This window comes from Lagopus leucura, unplaced genomic scaffold (assembly GCF_019238085.1).
Source record: "Lagopus leucura isolate 7727_CA_CO unplaced genomic scaffold, USGS_WTPT01 Super-Scaffold_100008, whole genome shotgun sequence".
NCBI lineage: Eukaryota > Metazoa > Chordata > Aves > Galliformes > Phasianidae > Lagopus > Lagopus leucura.
This window is the reverse complement of record NW_024962265.1, coordinates 1,936,755-1,953,046: the sequence shown is the minus strand read 5'-3', so window position 1 is coordinate 1,953,046 and position 16,292 is coordinate 1,936,755. Positions and strand designations below refer to the sequence as shown.

The window sequence follows — 16,292 nt, the reverse complement described above, 5'->3', positions numbered from 1 at the left end:
TGATCACTCCACCTGACACCATACGGAAATACCTTTTGGGACCTTACATCTTCCACACCTGCATATTTTCTCTTGCACAATCCTGCCTATCCAACATGTTCCATGGTCTACAAATTAGCTCCCTTTCTCTCTTTGGGCATAAGAACAGACCTTGGCACCATCTTTTTCATTATTTTCTTCCCCCAGCTAGAGTGGTTGAGAGACAGAGACGCATTGGCAGAGTGAATCAGTGGGACAGGAGGATGGGAAAGCCCTATCTGCTGCTGAGCAGCCATGTCCCAAGAGTGGGCATTTTGCCTGATGTCTGTCAAATAGAAAAGCCTTTGAAGGGGACTGGAGGACGGGAGTTGAAGATAGTCAACTATGTTACCTGCAGGCCAATCCCAGCTCTGCAGGCTGGTCTTTCTTGTTTAGCTTTATCCCATTCCCCCCACCACTGGTGCTGTAACCTTTCCGATAACACTTGTTTCAAGTTCATTAACAAGCAGTGATTGTGGCAGCCCCAAAACAGGATTCGTTTGCATATAAAAAGCTTTGCAGTGCTGTGAGGAAGTTCATTATAGATAATTGAAGAGGCAAGCGCCATAAAGAGGAAATCCTCCCAATGTGGCTTTATCTGATTGACCTAATGTTCTTTCTAATTGAAACGGGGGGAAAAAGGCAATTTCATTAGGTGATGTGCTGCATAAAAGCTAAGAACTTGGACTAGGCTCCAGGTTCAAATTCAAACACAACTCATTTTGTAGCCTGTGACAAGCCCTGCCCAGTCAGCTCTGGGTGCCTGCTCAGGATTATAAATGTGAGGGTACAACATCAACCTGCTCGGAGATGACTCTGCTGCAGGAAGCAAGCAGAAGGGTCCTTGCCAATTTTGATCAGTTTCTCTTTGTCCTTTCTCTGCAGTGTGCATCACCTATGCTGGAAGAGCATTTTTTTACATCATGGATGGGAAGTAAAAGCACCCATTATCAACTACTGTATAAAGGAAAGGCACAATTCTATGCCATTTGTCTTTGGGATATAATAAATTAAGCCTTCCCCTATGAGGGGAGTTGGTTCAGATTCCAGAGGAGCTAAAATCCAGTTTAATCTGTAGCAGGGCATATGTGAAAGCTGACTCTTGTTGATTAATTTTGTGTGTGTCGCTTCATTCTATTCCTTAAATGCTTCCAAATGAGTCAACCCTTTAAAAATAATATCCTCCACTCTTGCCAATTACTCATATCAGCAGTGATGCACTCCTCAAATCACCACATTTTGCCAGTTATCAAGTCAGAGAGCTTTTGTAGTGAAAACACCACAAGAAATGAGCTGCACTCATTGGATTGTTGCTAGTTTAATTTTCCTTATTTATAACTCCTCATAGAATGCCTGCAAATGTGTTTTGCTGTAGCAGAAGTAACGAAGTCTCAGCAATATGAGAGCCTCCCATCTCCTTCTCTCTCATATAAGTGTTACAGCCCTCATCACTGCTATACCTGAATGAGTCCCCAGTGAAGTGCCATCGTGAATCATAGAATTGCCTGGGTTGAAAAGGACCACAATGATCATCTAGTTGCAACACCCCTGCTGTGTGCAGGGTCGCCAACCACCAGACCAGGCTGCCCAGAGCCACATCCAGCCTGGCCTTGAATGCATCCAGAGATGCACTCAAGAAGACTCTGCTGAAGAGTGGGATGAAATCTCTCAGAGGCTGTGTGGTCTTAGCCCTGAGCTAATTGCTTTGCTTCCTTTATAATGCCCCATACATGTCTAGTTATGATTTCTTGAGAATCTCATCATGTTATCTCACAGTCAAAACTGGAGACGGATCAGAAATACTGAGTTATTGTTTCCCAGGTATGAAACATGTAGATCATGTGATATTGCATGGGGTTGCTCCTAAAATTATTTAGTACAGTTTTAGTATTGCTATTTATGGCCAGTACCATGAGCCTAGATCTCACCAAAGCATTTTCCATTTTCTTGATTTATTTTCTTATGTCAGGGAGAAGATTTTTACTGAGAGAGTGATGAGATGCTGGAACAGGAGAGGTTGTGGATGCCCCATCCCTGGAGGTATTTAAGGCCAGGTTGGATGGGGCCCTGGGCAATCTAATCAAGCACATGATCTAGGGGTTGGCAACCCTGCCTGTGGCACGGGGGCTGGAACTTGATGATCCTTGAGATCTCTTCCAACCCAAGCCATTTTATAATTATATGAAATGCAGACATCCTATAGGGAAACAAGGGTTTCACAATGATCCATCCATCTGTTAGCAGCCTGTGCCCTTCACTAGGCTCTCAGTTAATGTGTCTTCTCCTGTGCACTTCTTGTGCACTTCAAGAAACATTTAGATGTTGTACTAGGAGACATGGTTTACTGGGGAAATATTGGTGGTAAGTGGATGGTTGGTCTGGATGATGGTGGAGGTCGTTTCCAACTTCGTTGATTCTATGATTGTATGATTCATCCAGAGCATCTACATGAGGGAAGCTTTCATATTTTTGCTTCATATTGCTCCCTCATGATCACTGGTGGCATTGAGAGGATCTCCACTTTCTACAGAAGGAAACTAGAGCCCAAGTTTTGCTGACTGCTCCATAGGCATGTTTGCTGAGAAAGCCAACTCTTCAAAACTATTTTTCATTCTTTTTTTTTTTCTTTTGGCCCAAAAGAGAATTCTCATTATCCAGATCCAGATATCTGGCATCAGTTCCTTCACTTTAAAACTCACTACATTTAGCTTACTTTTCTTCCTGACATCAATTTCCAGTTCTTCATCCTCAGTGTCATTTTGTTGTTGTTGCTGTTGTTTTGTTTGTTTTGTTAATAAAACTTTCCTTTATACAACCTTTGTTCATAACTGCCATCTCTGCGCTTGTCTAAGCCATCTTGCCCAAAAGAAACATAAAATCACAGAATCAGTAATGTTGGAAAGACCACCAAGACTCATCAAGTCCAACCATCAATTCATCCCCACCATGCCCACTAACCATGTTCCTCAATGCCTCATCTACCCTTTTCTTGAACGCCGTCAAGGACAGTGACTCCACCACCTCCCTGGGCACCCTGTGCCAATGCCTCACCACTCTTTCTGAAGAGATTTTTTTTTTCCAAATATCCAACATTATCACATGATCTAAGTGAGAACTGTTTATTCCTCCCTCAAGACCTTTTGGATCCCACAACAAATGATACTCAGATTGTTATTTACTCATGTATTATGTAAATAATAACTATTTTTTTTAATCCATCTGTTCTACTAAGATGCAACGCAATGGCTTTTTCACCCGCCCACTCTGTACTGTAATCAATCTAGTAAGGTAAGATTTGAGAGACATGGATTGGTTCTTTATAAAAACATCTAGGCCACAGCATCTGGACACCCCGTTTCTTAGATTAGATTAAAAATCATTTACAAAAATCAAAACTGAACCAATGAACAACAACAATAAGGAAAGAGAAAGGAAAGGAATGAAAAGAAGTAGGAAGAAATGAAAGAAATCATATACACAGACCTTTTGCCATTGATTTTGGAGTAATCAGATTTCTCCTGGATAAAAAGCAGGAAAACATCACATTGCCATATGAGAGGCAGCAGGGACTGCCTGCAATATGTTGCCTGAATTTCTCTCTTGCACCTTGATACAGTCGCCCTGGGTCAGAGCTGCCCAAGCAAAATCAGTCACTCCTTTATCAGCTGCCCTGCACTGCTGCAGAGAGCTTTGGATGACAAGTTGGTTCCAAGGATGAATCACTTTTAAACCCTCACAGAACTTCCCAGGCCCACGGTAATTTGGAGAACAAAGCAGCCACAGGCCTGGCATTACAGGAGCAAAGGGGTGAGTTATAGTCCATGTTGTGTTTACATTATTACACCACTAATTCCTAGCATCATAAAATTATATTTAAAATTTACACGAACAGTGCTGGGGAACGTTATTAGGTTATAAAGTGGAATCAGGTCAATGTTTTGCAGGCAGGACTCCAAGCTTCATAAATTTCTGGACATATTTCCCCCAAATTTACATCGGCACCAGCAGCAATCAAACCAGCTACAAAAAGCTTACCCAGTCAAAGAATTTTTTAATGCACCATATATTTTATCTTCACTTCTTAAGTTTACAGTGCTGTTAGTTTGATTGATGGTGTACTTATTTATTGGCACAGCAAAAGTAATAACACAGGGAGAAAATGCTCAGAACTTTAAAGGCAGCTGATGAGGAGAAAGTAACAGGATTTATGGAAAGTCTAAACATCTGCAGAGACAACAAAGGGGTAATTGAGTCCTTGCATAGCTGTCACTTCTAGTGGTTACTTTCTAGTTAAGAGTCTTCCATGCAGTTAGGATCAAAAAACAGCTTTCTTTTGTCAGATACTGAAAGTGATTCTGGTGCTTGGAAAAAGGTGGCTGATTTGGAAGCTGCAGCTCAGTCTGTGGGAGAGATGTGGCCCTGTTTAAGCTCTGCCCACTCTAGCAGCTACACACCTCAGTGGTGACTTGCATAGACATCACTGCTAAATAGAGGACTACCATCAGATCAAATTTGCTCATCTGCCATTGCCTCTTAGATCCCTGGTTTCAGTGCTGTGAAAGCTAGTGAGCAATGACTGAAGTTGGCCACCAAAGAACAGATACAGAGTTAAATGAAGATAACCAACCTCCTTTCATGTGGCTCACTGCTGAATCCCATTGATTGGGAGCAAAGTGATGCCCCAAGGCCATGCAGGCCGTGTTGAGAAGTGGCCCAAGTCTTCTGAGAGCTGGATCCTGACCTAAGACAATTCTGCCTCTGAAGTCAGTCCACACATCTCTGCTGATCAGCATTAATGATTTTACCCTCCTTTAATACTTCATTAATAGAGCCCTTCTCAGCTGGTCCATTATTTCACCAGGATCAAGGTCAGCCTGCCATAATTAGCAAAGCTCTGCATTAATCCTTTTTAAATAGAGACACAACGTTAGCTTTTCTTCAGCTTTTTGTCTTTTTGACACATATTAAGAAGGAAAAGCGATGATCAGGAGAGCAGGAACCTTCTGGTCATTGGATGGAGAGTGTGGACCGGAGAAAATAAAAGTAGGTGTTTAGGTGTCATTAGGTACATCTGCTCAAAGGAGAGAGATGTGGAAGCAATCTCTGTTCTGGTGTTTCCTGAGTGACAAATGCTTGGTTTTGAAATCGTAATGTAGTATCGTAATGAAGTATGAGTGTGTGCACTGAGGAGGGTGACACTTGTGAAATAAAAACCCTACCTAGGTAAGCCAGTCCTTTTAAGATATCACACATGGTAAAACTGTATTGTGCAAAGCCACGGAAAGCATGGGGCAGAGAACAGCTGAGCACAATCAGCTTACAAAGCATTAATGCCTACCTTCTTTATTTATATTCTATGAAACTGCATCCTTCTATCTAGCCGGACTTCTTCTGTCCTTCTGTAAGGACTTATGTCTGAGGTTCTAAAGATCTTTTATGCATAACAAAGCACTGCACATTCATACTCTGCACCACCATACCAACGAGTCTCTAAAGTGTCAGCATTACAATAGTACTCCTTACTGGTCATCTACATGACTACCGATGACATCAACATGTCATTTAACAAAATTAGGTTTTCCATACATTTCTGCCCACAAATGATTTCTGCATAAAGGAACCAACCAATGCTCCTTCTGAAACAACAAGTCACATGGCAGCACTCTCATAAGGGGATATCTGCTGTCTAGTTAAAGTGTTGAGCACAAACTATGGTGCTTTTTCATAAGAAAGAAGGGAAACTCTCTTTTTTAACTTTCCCATATTTTACAAAATTTGTAGGAACTTAATATCTTTGAAAGCTCAAATCTTTGGCCCAAGTAGGCTGTAAATGAATGAGTTCAGAAGTCAACAGAGGAGACTGAGTAACAGATGCACTGGATGAACACACACAGACCATGTTGATGCAATCCTGCTTCCTTTGGATACCAGGACAGAAGTCCAGAGAATCATAATACCCTGGCTTGCACAATGTCAGGACAGTGATATCATGGCTCTTATCACCCTCCTCCTCACTGAGATCTGTGACAGCATGAGATAACATCCAAGCCAAAGCAAATGGACAATGTGCAAAGACAAGACAGGGGAAAGAAGTTCTGGGCTCAGCCTCTTGGATGTCCCAGTCAAAGCAGGAGCCACAGTCCAGCATTACTTCTTATCTGTGGCTTCAACATCCTGACAATGTTTCCCCTTGGCCAGGTCCCAGAAGCTCACATTCCAAATCAGTGAATGCAGATGATACTGCAATGAAGAAAAGCAAAAATTTCCTTCTTGAGAGACATGCCACCCATCACCCTTTGCAAAGACTGAAGGGGAACTGTCTTTCCTCTCTGGTAACAATTTTTCCCTCCAATTTCAGAGTGTCACTAGATCACCAGCAGTCCTAACAGATGTCCAGATAGCCAGAAATTCCTGTAGTCACTTGAGGCTTTGCAATGGCATTGCACTGACTCAAGCTATCAAAACAACATAAGCTGTTCTTGATGTTATTTCAAGGGGACAGATGAATATTACCCTGTTGCATTCTGAGATCACTCTGTCCTGTGGGATAAATAATCTTGCATTACAAAGATGAACTGCCCAGCTGGTATGAATAACATGTTGTACTGAGTATCAGATGCTTCTTACATCTACATTCAAACAAATTCCCCTCACTTGCTCCAAGAAATTACACAAATATATCTCATGGTTGGAGAGGCTATATCCTAAGACCCAAAGTGAAAAAATGTGTGTATTGATGGAAGATGAACAGCTCACAGAGAGGACTTTATCCATCATTCATCAGTTTGTTGTGGTCTGGTTCCCAGTCTCAACAGAGACATGATACAGTTGCCCTGTATCAGGACAGATTTTCTGCAAATCTACCTCCATAAAACCTGCTAAAAGTGAATGCAGAAGTTATCCTTTTCCTCCACTAGCTGGAGGATGATGGAATAGAAAGTCTCAGAGGTGATAAAAGGTAGCCAGAAAAACAACAGAACAAACCACATACAGTCCTTCCATCTTCTTCACCAGTTTAAGTCAGTGCAAGCGATGGCTTCTCACGAAAGCAAAGTATCCAATCTGCAAATGCTCAGAGACTTATGAACAGCCCCCACTGAGACCACAGCTCCAGGTACTGTACAAGCACCTATTAACAGAAAGTGCTTAGCCAAATCATAAGAGGATTTGAGAGATGCAGAGGCACAGAAATGTGAATGTGCCCAAGCCAACTCAGAGCTAGAAATGAAACTCTCATCTGCTGAAATGAAACCCACGGCCCCAAATAATGCCTGATACTTCCTTTGAGCAGCATTCCCTTCTATTGCTATGCTTGAACAGCCTACATGAACAAGGGAAAAGATTTCTGCCTTGTCTGTAGTTTCTGCGTTTAATTTAATAGAAGGACTTGGTTGGAAATAACCTTAAAGATCACCTATTTCCAATGCCCATGCCATAAGGGACACTGGAATTAGGTGATCCACTTTGCCAGCAGTTTGTCCAAAGCCCCATTCAACCCGACCTTGAACTGCTCCAGGGATGTGATACCCACAGCTTATCTGGGCAACCTACTCCATAGTAATTTCTTCTTATAATTGTTTAAATGACTGCTTCTGAAGTGGAGGTATCCTCAACACATCACATTTCCGCTTCTTGAAAAAATGCTTAAACAATGAACAAGGACTGAAATTCCAAATCAGCAGGAGTCCTGATCTACAACCCGATCCAAACCAACAACTAGATTCCTCCTGGATCCCCTCTGCCACCCCCTGGACAGGATGTCAAGAAGACCAGACTCCATCACACACACTTGGAAACCCTCCTGTGAGCTAAGCAGCTGATGAACACCAAGCCCTCATGCTGCTTGCACGCAAATACTTGCACCAAATGCGTGCAGTGCTATGCCAGATCTTAGCTGCATGGGGTGCAGATTCTTTCTGTTAGGATCTGCATGCTCCCTGCTGCCTGCCTAGAGCTGCTCCCAGTCCCTTCACCTCTCCTGCTAGTCCCCTTCCCTCTCACATCGCTTGCATGCAGCAGGTTTCTGCAGTTTCCATAGAAACTACACCTCCCCTTAATGATAGACAGGTGCTAGAATAAGTGAGTGGATAATCAACAAGCAGGGAACTATTCGGTGCTCTGGTATTGACCTCCCTGCAGCTGTCACTAGTGCCCCTGAGACATTAATTTGAGCAGGGGTGGGCTTCCTCTCCCCAAACTGATGCCACCAGCAGCCACCTCTCTAGCCGAGTTAACAGAGGCTGGAAACAGAAGTAGGAGGGAAACAGAGCAGTTGCCACAGCAACAACTGAAGATGCATTGCCAGAAGGTTTGTCCATACAAGGGAGCAGAGAGTTCACCACATTTATCAGGTGGCCCGTGGGGTGTTAAACCCCACCTCTATGCAGCCACTCAGGCATTTATGCAGGGATGCATTTTAGGAAGAGCTGGGCACTTTCCTTTTGCTCCTCCCAGAGGACGGCATATGCCCAGAGAAGCTGTGGATGCCTCATCCCTGGAGTCATTTAGAGGCCAAGAAGGATGGGGGCTCTGGGCAGCTTGCTCTGGTGGGTGGCAACCAGCCTATGGCAGGGGGTTTGGAACTAGATGATCTTTTAAGGTCCTTTCTAACCAAAGCCATTCTATAATTTGGGGTCCCTCAAGACCTGCCTGTTCTGTGACAAGGTGACTGTCTAAAGCTTTTCCCTGAGCCATGCTGGGATGCACCAGTATGATAGGTAGGATGCTGCCGAGTTCCCTAAAACTCCATAATAGGGAAATATAGGTGTCTGCCAGCTCAGATCAATCTGTCACTATCTCTCCTTGCCTTCTTTTTTCCCTCCTGTCTCGCTCTTTTCCCCCAAGAGGAACAAGCAGCAACAAACCAGTGCATTTCTTTGCAGAGGCTGCCAGCACAGCTCTTCATTCAGCAAGAGGCAAAGCGAGCACCAGGCAAAGCAGCACTCTGCTCTCCAGCAGCTGCTCGCCAGCATGCAGCTCACACAGCTTTCTACCGCTTTTGACAAATTAATATTTGAAGCAGTTGCTTCTTTTATGTGGGCTTTACTGTCATTAGCACGTACAACTCTACATAAAACACTTTGGTGCGAGATCTTTTCTTCTCTTTTCAGGCAGCAGATGAAAATCCTTTTAATAAAAAGCTTGTTTGGGGGAGGAAGAAAAACACAGGCACACGCAAATCGGTTGAGCAGAGAAAGATGAAAACCTCCTTCAAGGTAATTAAATGATTATGTATCTTTTAAACCCAGCGGATAACAGATTTGTTATCGAGGCTTGCTTTTCGCTTTTGCCTTTTTTTCCCTCTCTTTCCCCTACACAAAGCTAAAATCCTTGCAAGGCCTAGAACAAGATAGTGTTCATCTTTCAGAAGATAGCACAAAAGAAGACTTAATATTTTATCCCACCAACTCAAGTAGGCTGTTCCGTTTTACCCCCAGCCCAGACTTGTGCAGATGTTTGGGAAATGCTGACATGAGAACTATGCCACTTGGACCAGGTGTAACAGACATCAGGCGTGATTAATTCCTATCACACTTCATATCAATTTGTATAATACTCTGTGCCTCAGTTTACCTCCAATACTTGTTGGCTGCCTTTTCCATTTACAGAGAGAATGAATGAGCTCTTACTTTGTGATTGTGTCAATAAGGAAAGGTTGATTTCATTGGTCGTTAGGCTGCAATGCAATGCTTCACAGTGCAACGCTGGATCTGCAGCATGACTTTTGCAGTGGTCAACAACAAATGTCAAAAGGGGAAACAGAATGTGCAAGAAACAAATATAGACACAGCCTGATCCCTTCTGTAGACTGTGATTCTCTCCATCTTTACTACCTGCTTTGTTTAGGAAAAAGAAAAAAACAAAACAAAACCAACAACAAAGAAATAAAAAAATTCACATAAGTATTAAAACATCTTTTTTTCATCCTTCACTCCCTTCCTGCCTCCAATAGCAATAATATCAGCTCCCTTTTATAAAGCAAGAACTCACACAGTATATTTCAAGTGAGTGCACTTGGCTTTCAAAAACCTGCTGTAAAGGGAAATTATACGTCAAGGTGTAGTATTTCTGCCACAAATCATCCAGAGACATCATCAACCCCATTTGATTGAGTTCAGCACCATAATCATAAATACTCTTGCTTTACGACCATGCTGGAGTTCTTCACCAGGAGCAAACACAGGTTTTCCCAAGGCACCAAAAGCAGTTGATTCAGCTCCATTATGGGCAGAGCTGATTCACCAAGTACTGAACAAACGACAGGTATGAAATCCTGGCTTCTTGCAGACAGTGTGGGATGCGCCTCTTTATCCTATTTGTCACCTTTGGTTTGGTTTTGCAGGGTGATAGAAAGGTTTGGTTTTGCAGCTGCCTTGTCCTAGCCCAGGACTGGCTGATCACAAATGTCCTCAGTATGGTTCAAAAGCTCCTTTAGACAGTAGGTCACTAACTATACAAAGATAAACAGCATTTTCCTTTCTGATCAGCATGGATAATGGCCAACATCCTTCTGTTCTCCACCAGGGTCAGTCTCGAATTCATCCTGTGTTCTGCACTAGTTGAGAACTCATACTTCAAGAAAAAGAGAAAAAAAATAATAATCAAGAATTTTTTTTCTGTGCACATGAAGAAGACTTGAAAGTAAGGCTGAACCCATGGAAATCCACAAGCTGATGAGGTATGCTAAGGAAATGGTGGAGTCAGAAGTGCAGAAGGGCATGAGGCTCCCTTCATTGTGCTTCTTGCTGGTCTCAGGGCGATGGGTACCAGCCCAATCAGACCATCTGGAGAGTGGGAAGCCTCAACCTACTCAAGAGTGAGATGCTGTACAGGCAAAGAGAGAAAGCAATCACCCAGAGGTAGGTGTGTCAGCAAAGGGAAAGTAAAAATCATAGTGTCAGAGAGGGGAGTAGGCTTGGCATGCCAATAACGATGATTACAGAGGGAGAGAATTTCTGGCCCTGATTCATGTGACAAAGTAGCACTAATATTTATTTGCTTGGCAGAGAGATTCATGGGACAAGCAGACCATATGATCCTGGAAGCCAGCCATGCTAATCTGCTCTGTAGTCTCAGGGAAGGACTGCAAATGGGATGGTCCAACCATCCCACGCTTGTAGTAGTTTCCTATCAGCATGTCCTCAAGACTTCCAGGTTTAAGAAGCACTCATATCCAGATGGTGCTGAACACACCCTTTTTGCATCCTTAGGGAGTCGAAGCACTTGCAGAGAAAAGGAGCTTTGCAGATGGAGATGAAAAGCCATTAAAAACAGACCCACTCACAGTTGTTGGGAGCTCTACTGAAGACAGCTTTGGGAGGGCTGGAAGTGCACCTCAGCCCTGTTAACCTGCCAAGTCACGTTACATCATCAAGAAGTGGGTGGAGGTCTGAAAGGGCAAGGGAGAACCAGGCTTGGCTTCAAGGTACCCAATGGTTTCTGCTGTTCAGGGAACTCAATGAATAAGCTCAGTATAGGGCAGAAGAGGAAAGAACTAAAGGCGAAACTGAAAAACAGTGGAGATGAGTCAGTGAGAAGATGGCTTCTTAAGAGAAGTGTGGGATGTATGCACAGCATTTATTTTGTAATTTGTCAAAAGTGTAAATTGATAAAGTTTGAAGTGTAATTTGACAAAACCTGTCTGGCCATGCAGAGAAGGCAAATATGCATTTGTCAAGATGTATTGGTGATGCTGTCCTTCCCCTGTTCTATTGTCTTTGAGAGCCTCAGACAGCAACGAGAACGACTCTAAAGGTACAAGACATTTCTCACATTGCCAAGCAGAAAGCTGTCACTGATAGCTTCAATTTTGCAAGGTCGTTATTTTTGCAGATACTGTCCACTCTTTCCAGTGCTGGGAAGTGTTTAATCTGTGCAGCAGATAGTAAAAATAGCTCTGAACTGAGCAGCTGACAACCAAATGTCTTCCATGAGAAAGAGGTTTGTGCCCAGATGTGTATTTGCTGCATCCAGAAGCTGAAGGGGCTGAAACCATCATTAGCAATGACCACTGTAATGTACCTGTATGTCACGATGCTGTCAGTCCTTGTAGATCAATAGTTGTCTTTTAAGGGTTTGAACACTTACTTGATGCTTTGCAAGATCGGAGTGTGAGTATTTGAAGCTCAGTAGAAACACATCTATTAAAGGGGATACAAGACAGAAAGCATCAGCAGACAAATCCTCTCAGATTTGAACTGTCTCTTTGTCTGAAGTTGGCTCCTTTAAGAAACCCAATGAGAGGTCATACAGTGATGGAAAAAGTGTGCTCAAAAGTGGAGGCCTAGAGAAGGCTGCAAGTCAACTGCCTCCTCCCCAGTTCTTCAGAACAAGATCTTAGTGGGAATAGAGTAAAAACCAGATGATTCTCTCCCTATGGAACTGGGATGATGAAGAGTTTCACACGATCTTTCTGATGGAAACAAAAGTCAGAAATACCAACAAAGCTGAGGCAGGTGGAGATGCACTGACATTTGTAGGTCTTTCATGCGCAGTGGCTGGAGGAGAGAAGAGATGGGAATTGGGAAGATGAGTCTTGTGCTTAGTGCATAAAGCCTGCCAGAGGTTTGCCAGAGGAGATAAATGATGAGACGGTGCCCCAGCAAATACCATCTGCTCTCAAAAGTGAGGTACCTCCAGTTCCTGATGTGGAAGATACAGAGAACTGCATCTACCAAAACTGACCAGATTCTGCCAAAGGCTTTACAGAATTATAGAATATTCAGAGTTGGAAGAGATTCATAAAGATCATCAAGTCCAACTCCTGGCTCCACACAGGACACCCAAATATCAGACCAGCTGGCTGAAAGCATTGTCCAAATTCTTCTTGAACTCTGGCAGTGACATGACCATTTCCTTGGGGAGACTATTCCAATACCTGACAGCCCTCTAATTAAGGAACATTTTCCTCATATCCAAACCGAGCTTCTCTGGTCACAGTTTCATGCCATTCCTGTGGGTTCTATCGCTGGTCACCAGAGAGAGGTATGCAAGGTAATAGATTCCTTTTAGTTGGAATAGGGCTGAACCCTGGACTGCCTTCTGCACCGCTTCACACCAAGCAGAGGGTATCAAATATCCACCCTCTAAGCTCTAAGTGAGTTTTCCAGCAGGTTAACAGCAAATGCTGAATCCTGCTAGACAAAGAGCTGGCAACCTCCCTGCTCGTGAATATTTATGACTTGTCCCAACGCCTGTGCAGTTCAGGATGTCTGCTCCAGGACATCTCAACCAGCACATATGTTAAGGGAGTAGTGGGAGGGGACAGTGGATGCCATAGGAGTGTGAAACCATTACACGCATGTCCTTTGGTGCAAGAAACTGGGTTGCCTGGGGCACAGGCTGGGGGATAGGCAACGGAATATTTTAAGAACACAAGACCCAGCAAGCAGTGCAGGGAGAAGTGTGGATTTCAGCCTCCAAATGCAGCGCACGTCGATGGAGATTTCAGCAGCCGCCTCTGTGCCCAGTGGTTCAGCAGATATCAGATCTATTAATGGGTACTGGTCCCTTGGGCCAGGCACACAACGAGCCATCTCGGGTCATTTACCAGACAGGCCAGGATGCTTTCAGACCATTCCTGACCAGGAAGTAATTAAGTGGCTTCCTATTTGTATTCTCCTGAGCTCCACTTGTCTGCAAGTGCTCATTAGTTACAATACAGCCAGACAGCATTTGCAGTGCAGCAGCCAGCTCTGTATTAAGCCCCAAGGTCCAGTTCAGCTCTAGCTCAGAGACTGGCAATGAAGCATTCCCTGGCTTCTGTTGGAAGCAGTTTGGTGTACTGGCCATTAGACACTAAACACACAAAGCCACCAACATCCTCGAAGCACTGCTGAAATACACTGCCATTGTTTTCATAGCCCTAAATACTCTCCAGATCTCAGTAGCTTGGAGATTTGCTTAGAGGCACCATCCTCTTCTTCTCTCTAGGTGAAAATGCATGACCAGTATTTCCTCTTGCTTCCAGTCAGGGACTTGTCATCCACTGCTGGTAGATGCAATGGCTTCCTGAGGTGGAACACTCCCTATAGTTGTGCCTTATTTTCGGATGGAAGCCACCACCAAGCCCTGCTAGTCCCAACAGCACACGGACATTGGCTATATCTTGACAAGGACTATGACCCAGTATATGATGGCTCTCAGCAGAGCTTGCAGGTATCAGCACTTCGCTGTTGACAGACAGCTGTGTCACTGGGCAGAGCTTCTCTGCATGATGTGCCAACACGCTGGGGATGAGCACCATCTTTCAAATGGGTTTCAGTATGAGGAAGAGGAGATCTGGAGGGAAAAGTGAGGGTTTTGTGGAGGGCAAGCCAAACAGGGAGAGGGTGGGACTGGAGCTGAAGAAGGCTTCATGGTTTGTTGGTCTGAGCAAAACAAAAAGGCTACATCATCTCATGATCTCTGAGAAGTCCCCACACACAGCATGTGCCCCTGCCTACCTCAGGCAGCTTGACTCGTCCCTCCTGGAAGGAGCAGGTGCTGGGATCGTGAGTGCAGACGTGGCGGTACTTGCACCAGTGGCACCGGTAAGGGCTCTCCACACATGACAGACACCTGGAGATGGAGGGAAAAAGCAGTCACTTGGACAGGCTGGCCTCTGCTACAAACAGGACAGACCAGTAGGTTGAGAGTGCTTTTCAGAGATAAAAATAGTCTGTCAAACATCGCTTTTACAATACTAGTGGAAAACCATAGGCTTTGAACTGGCCTGATATCATCAGGTCTCCAGATGGCACTTTGCCTGCTATGGCCTGAGCTGGGTTTTGCAGTGACTGATGTGTCTTATACTATTTAGAAAATTTAGACTGCTTTAATTTCATTCTAACTAGACTAATCATATTTTTGTTGTATTTTGGTTACCCTGTTACTACTTCAAAATGAAACAAATGAGATTTACAACAGGTCCTTGGCTTCATACACAAGTTGTGCTCCCCTTTTGCCCATAACAAGATTCTGAGTGTAACAAAAAAATTAAAAATCAGAGGATGTTCACGATAAGATGAGAAACTGTTATGGCCTCACTGCTTCTGTGCAAAACTGCAGCAATGCTCTGAGAGCTGTGAACACTTCATGAGAAGGTGCCCAAGCTGAAAGAATAGTGGTGCCCATGGAGGGCAGTCATGGTGCACCAGCACTCTCATCCTGCCTCCCTCAAATGTCATGCAGAGGACAACCAGAAAGTGGTATGCATCAAGCTCAGGATCAAGTAGGATATACTGTCCCACAGGCTTCTTCTTATGATTTGAGTCCAGAGTGATGGGGATCCTGCACATATTTTGGCTGTGTTCTTCCTTGTCTCAGCAGAGACAGGAAGACCCAACAGTTTTTTGGGTAGCAGAAGGCGTATTTATGAAGTTACCTATTCAGAGTATAAGAAAGAGCCAGTCCCACCATTTTGCAACCATTTGCCCTCCTACACCCATAGTCCTCATAGAGCATGAGCTGCAAACACTTTTTCAAGACTATTTTACAGCACTGACTTATACCTACATCACATTTTTTTATTTATTTGATATGATGTCTGTCCACCAGGAACCACACTGAGCCATAACAAATTGTTTACACAAAACAAGCACTAGATGGTAACAACTCCTGGTTGCTCACTGTCAGAGATCTTCATGCTGCTGCAGTCTCTGAAATACCTGAAGGGGATTTGGAAGGAAATTTTCCTGGTCTGTATGTGCCACTGGGTTTTTAATGGGCAGGAGTGGAAAAAAATGCCTCCAGGATAGCTTGGCTAAGCGCAGCAGGCAGACACACACCCTCAGCCCTGTCTTTCTGTGAAATCTCGTTCAACTTCAATCCACTCTCAGCTCTGGTACAGCGAGCTGTTCTTCAAATTGGTAACAAGTGCTTGCTCTGATACATCAAATTAAAAATGGATAGTGTATTATAGTTTGTCAAGTAAGGAACCAAAACATGCCATAAATATTTAACACCACCATCTCTCCTCCTCTCCCCCCCAACACTTGCTTCCTGACACTGTTTGTCAAAGCAGCAGGAACAAGGAAATAGGATTTGCCTTTGCTTGTGAATTGCTGAGCCACAGTAATTATCTGCTTTTGGCACTTCTGATGGCTCAGTGGTGGTGACAGAGCCCTCAGTTTTGCTCAGGGGTGGATCAATGTGCTGGAAGAACATCATCCTGCTTTGGCAGTCTTACTCTGGTGGGGCAGCTGCTGTGTACCAGCTAAATCCCATGATAATGTGGCACAGGGCAGGAAAGGAAATTGCAAGATAGAGAAGATGGGTTTGAAGAAATCAGCTGG

At 43.9% G+C, this 16,292-nt stretch overlaps 1 protein-coding gene across 1 annotated transcript in view; it reads right to left on the bottom strand.

Moving 5' to 3' along the window:
- LOC122180603 (plexin-A4) overlaps window positions 1–16,292 on the bottom strand; it is a 155,436-nt gene that overhangs the window by 91,864 nt on the left and 47,280 nt on the right. Inside the window, exon 5 of the mRNA XM_042872344.1 lies at window positions 14,463–14,577. Coding sequence (XP_042728278.1) covers window positions 14,463–14,577 — 115 coding nt within the window. The remainder of the gene's footprint in view (window positions 1–14,462; window positions 14,578–16,292) is intronic.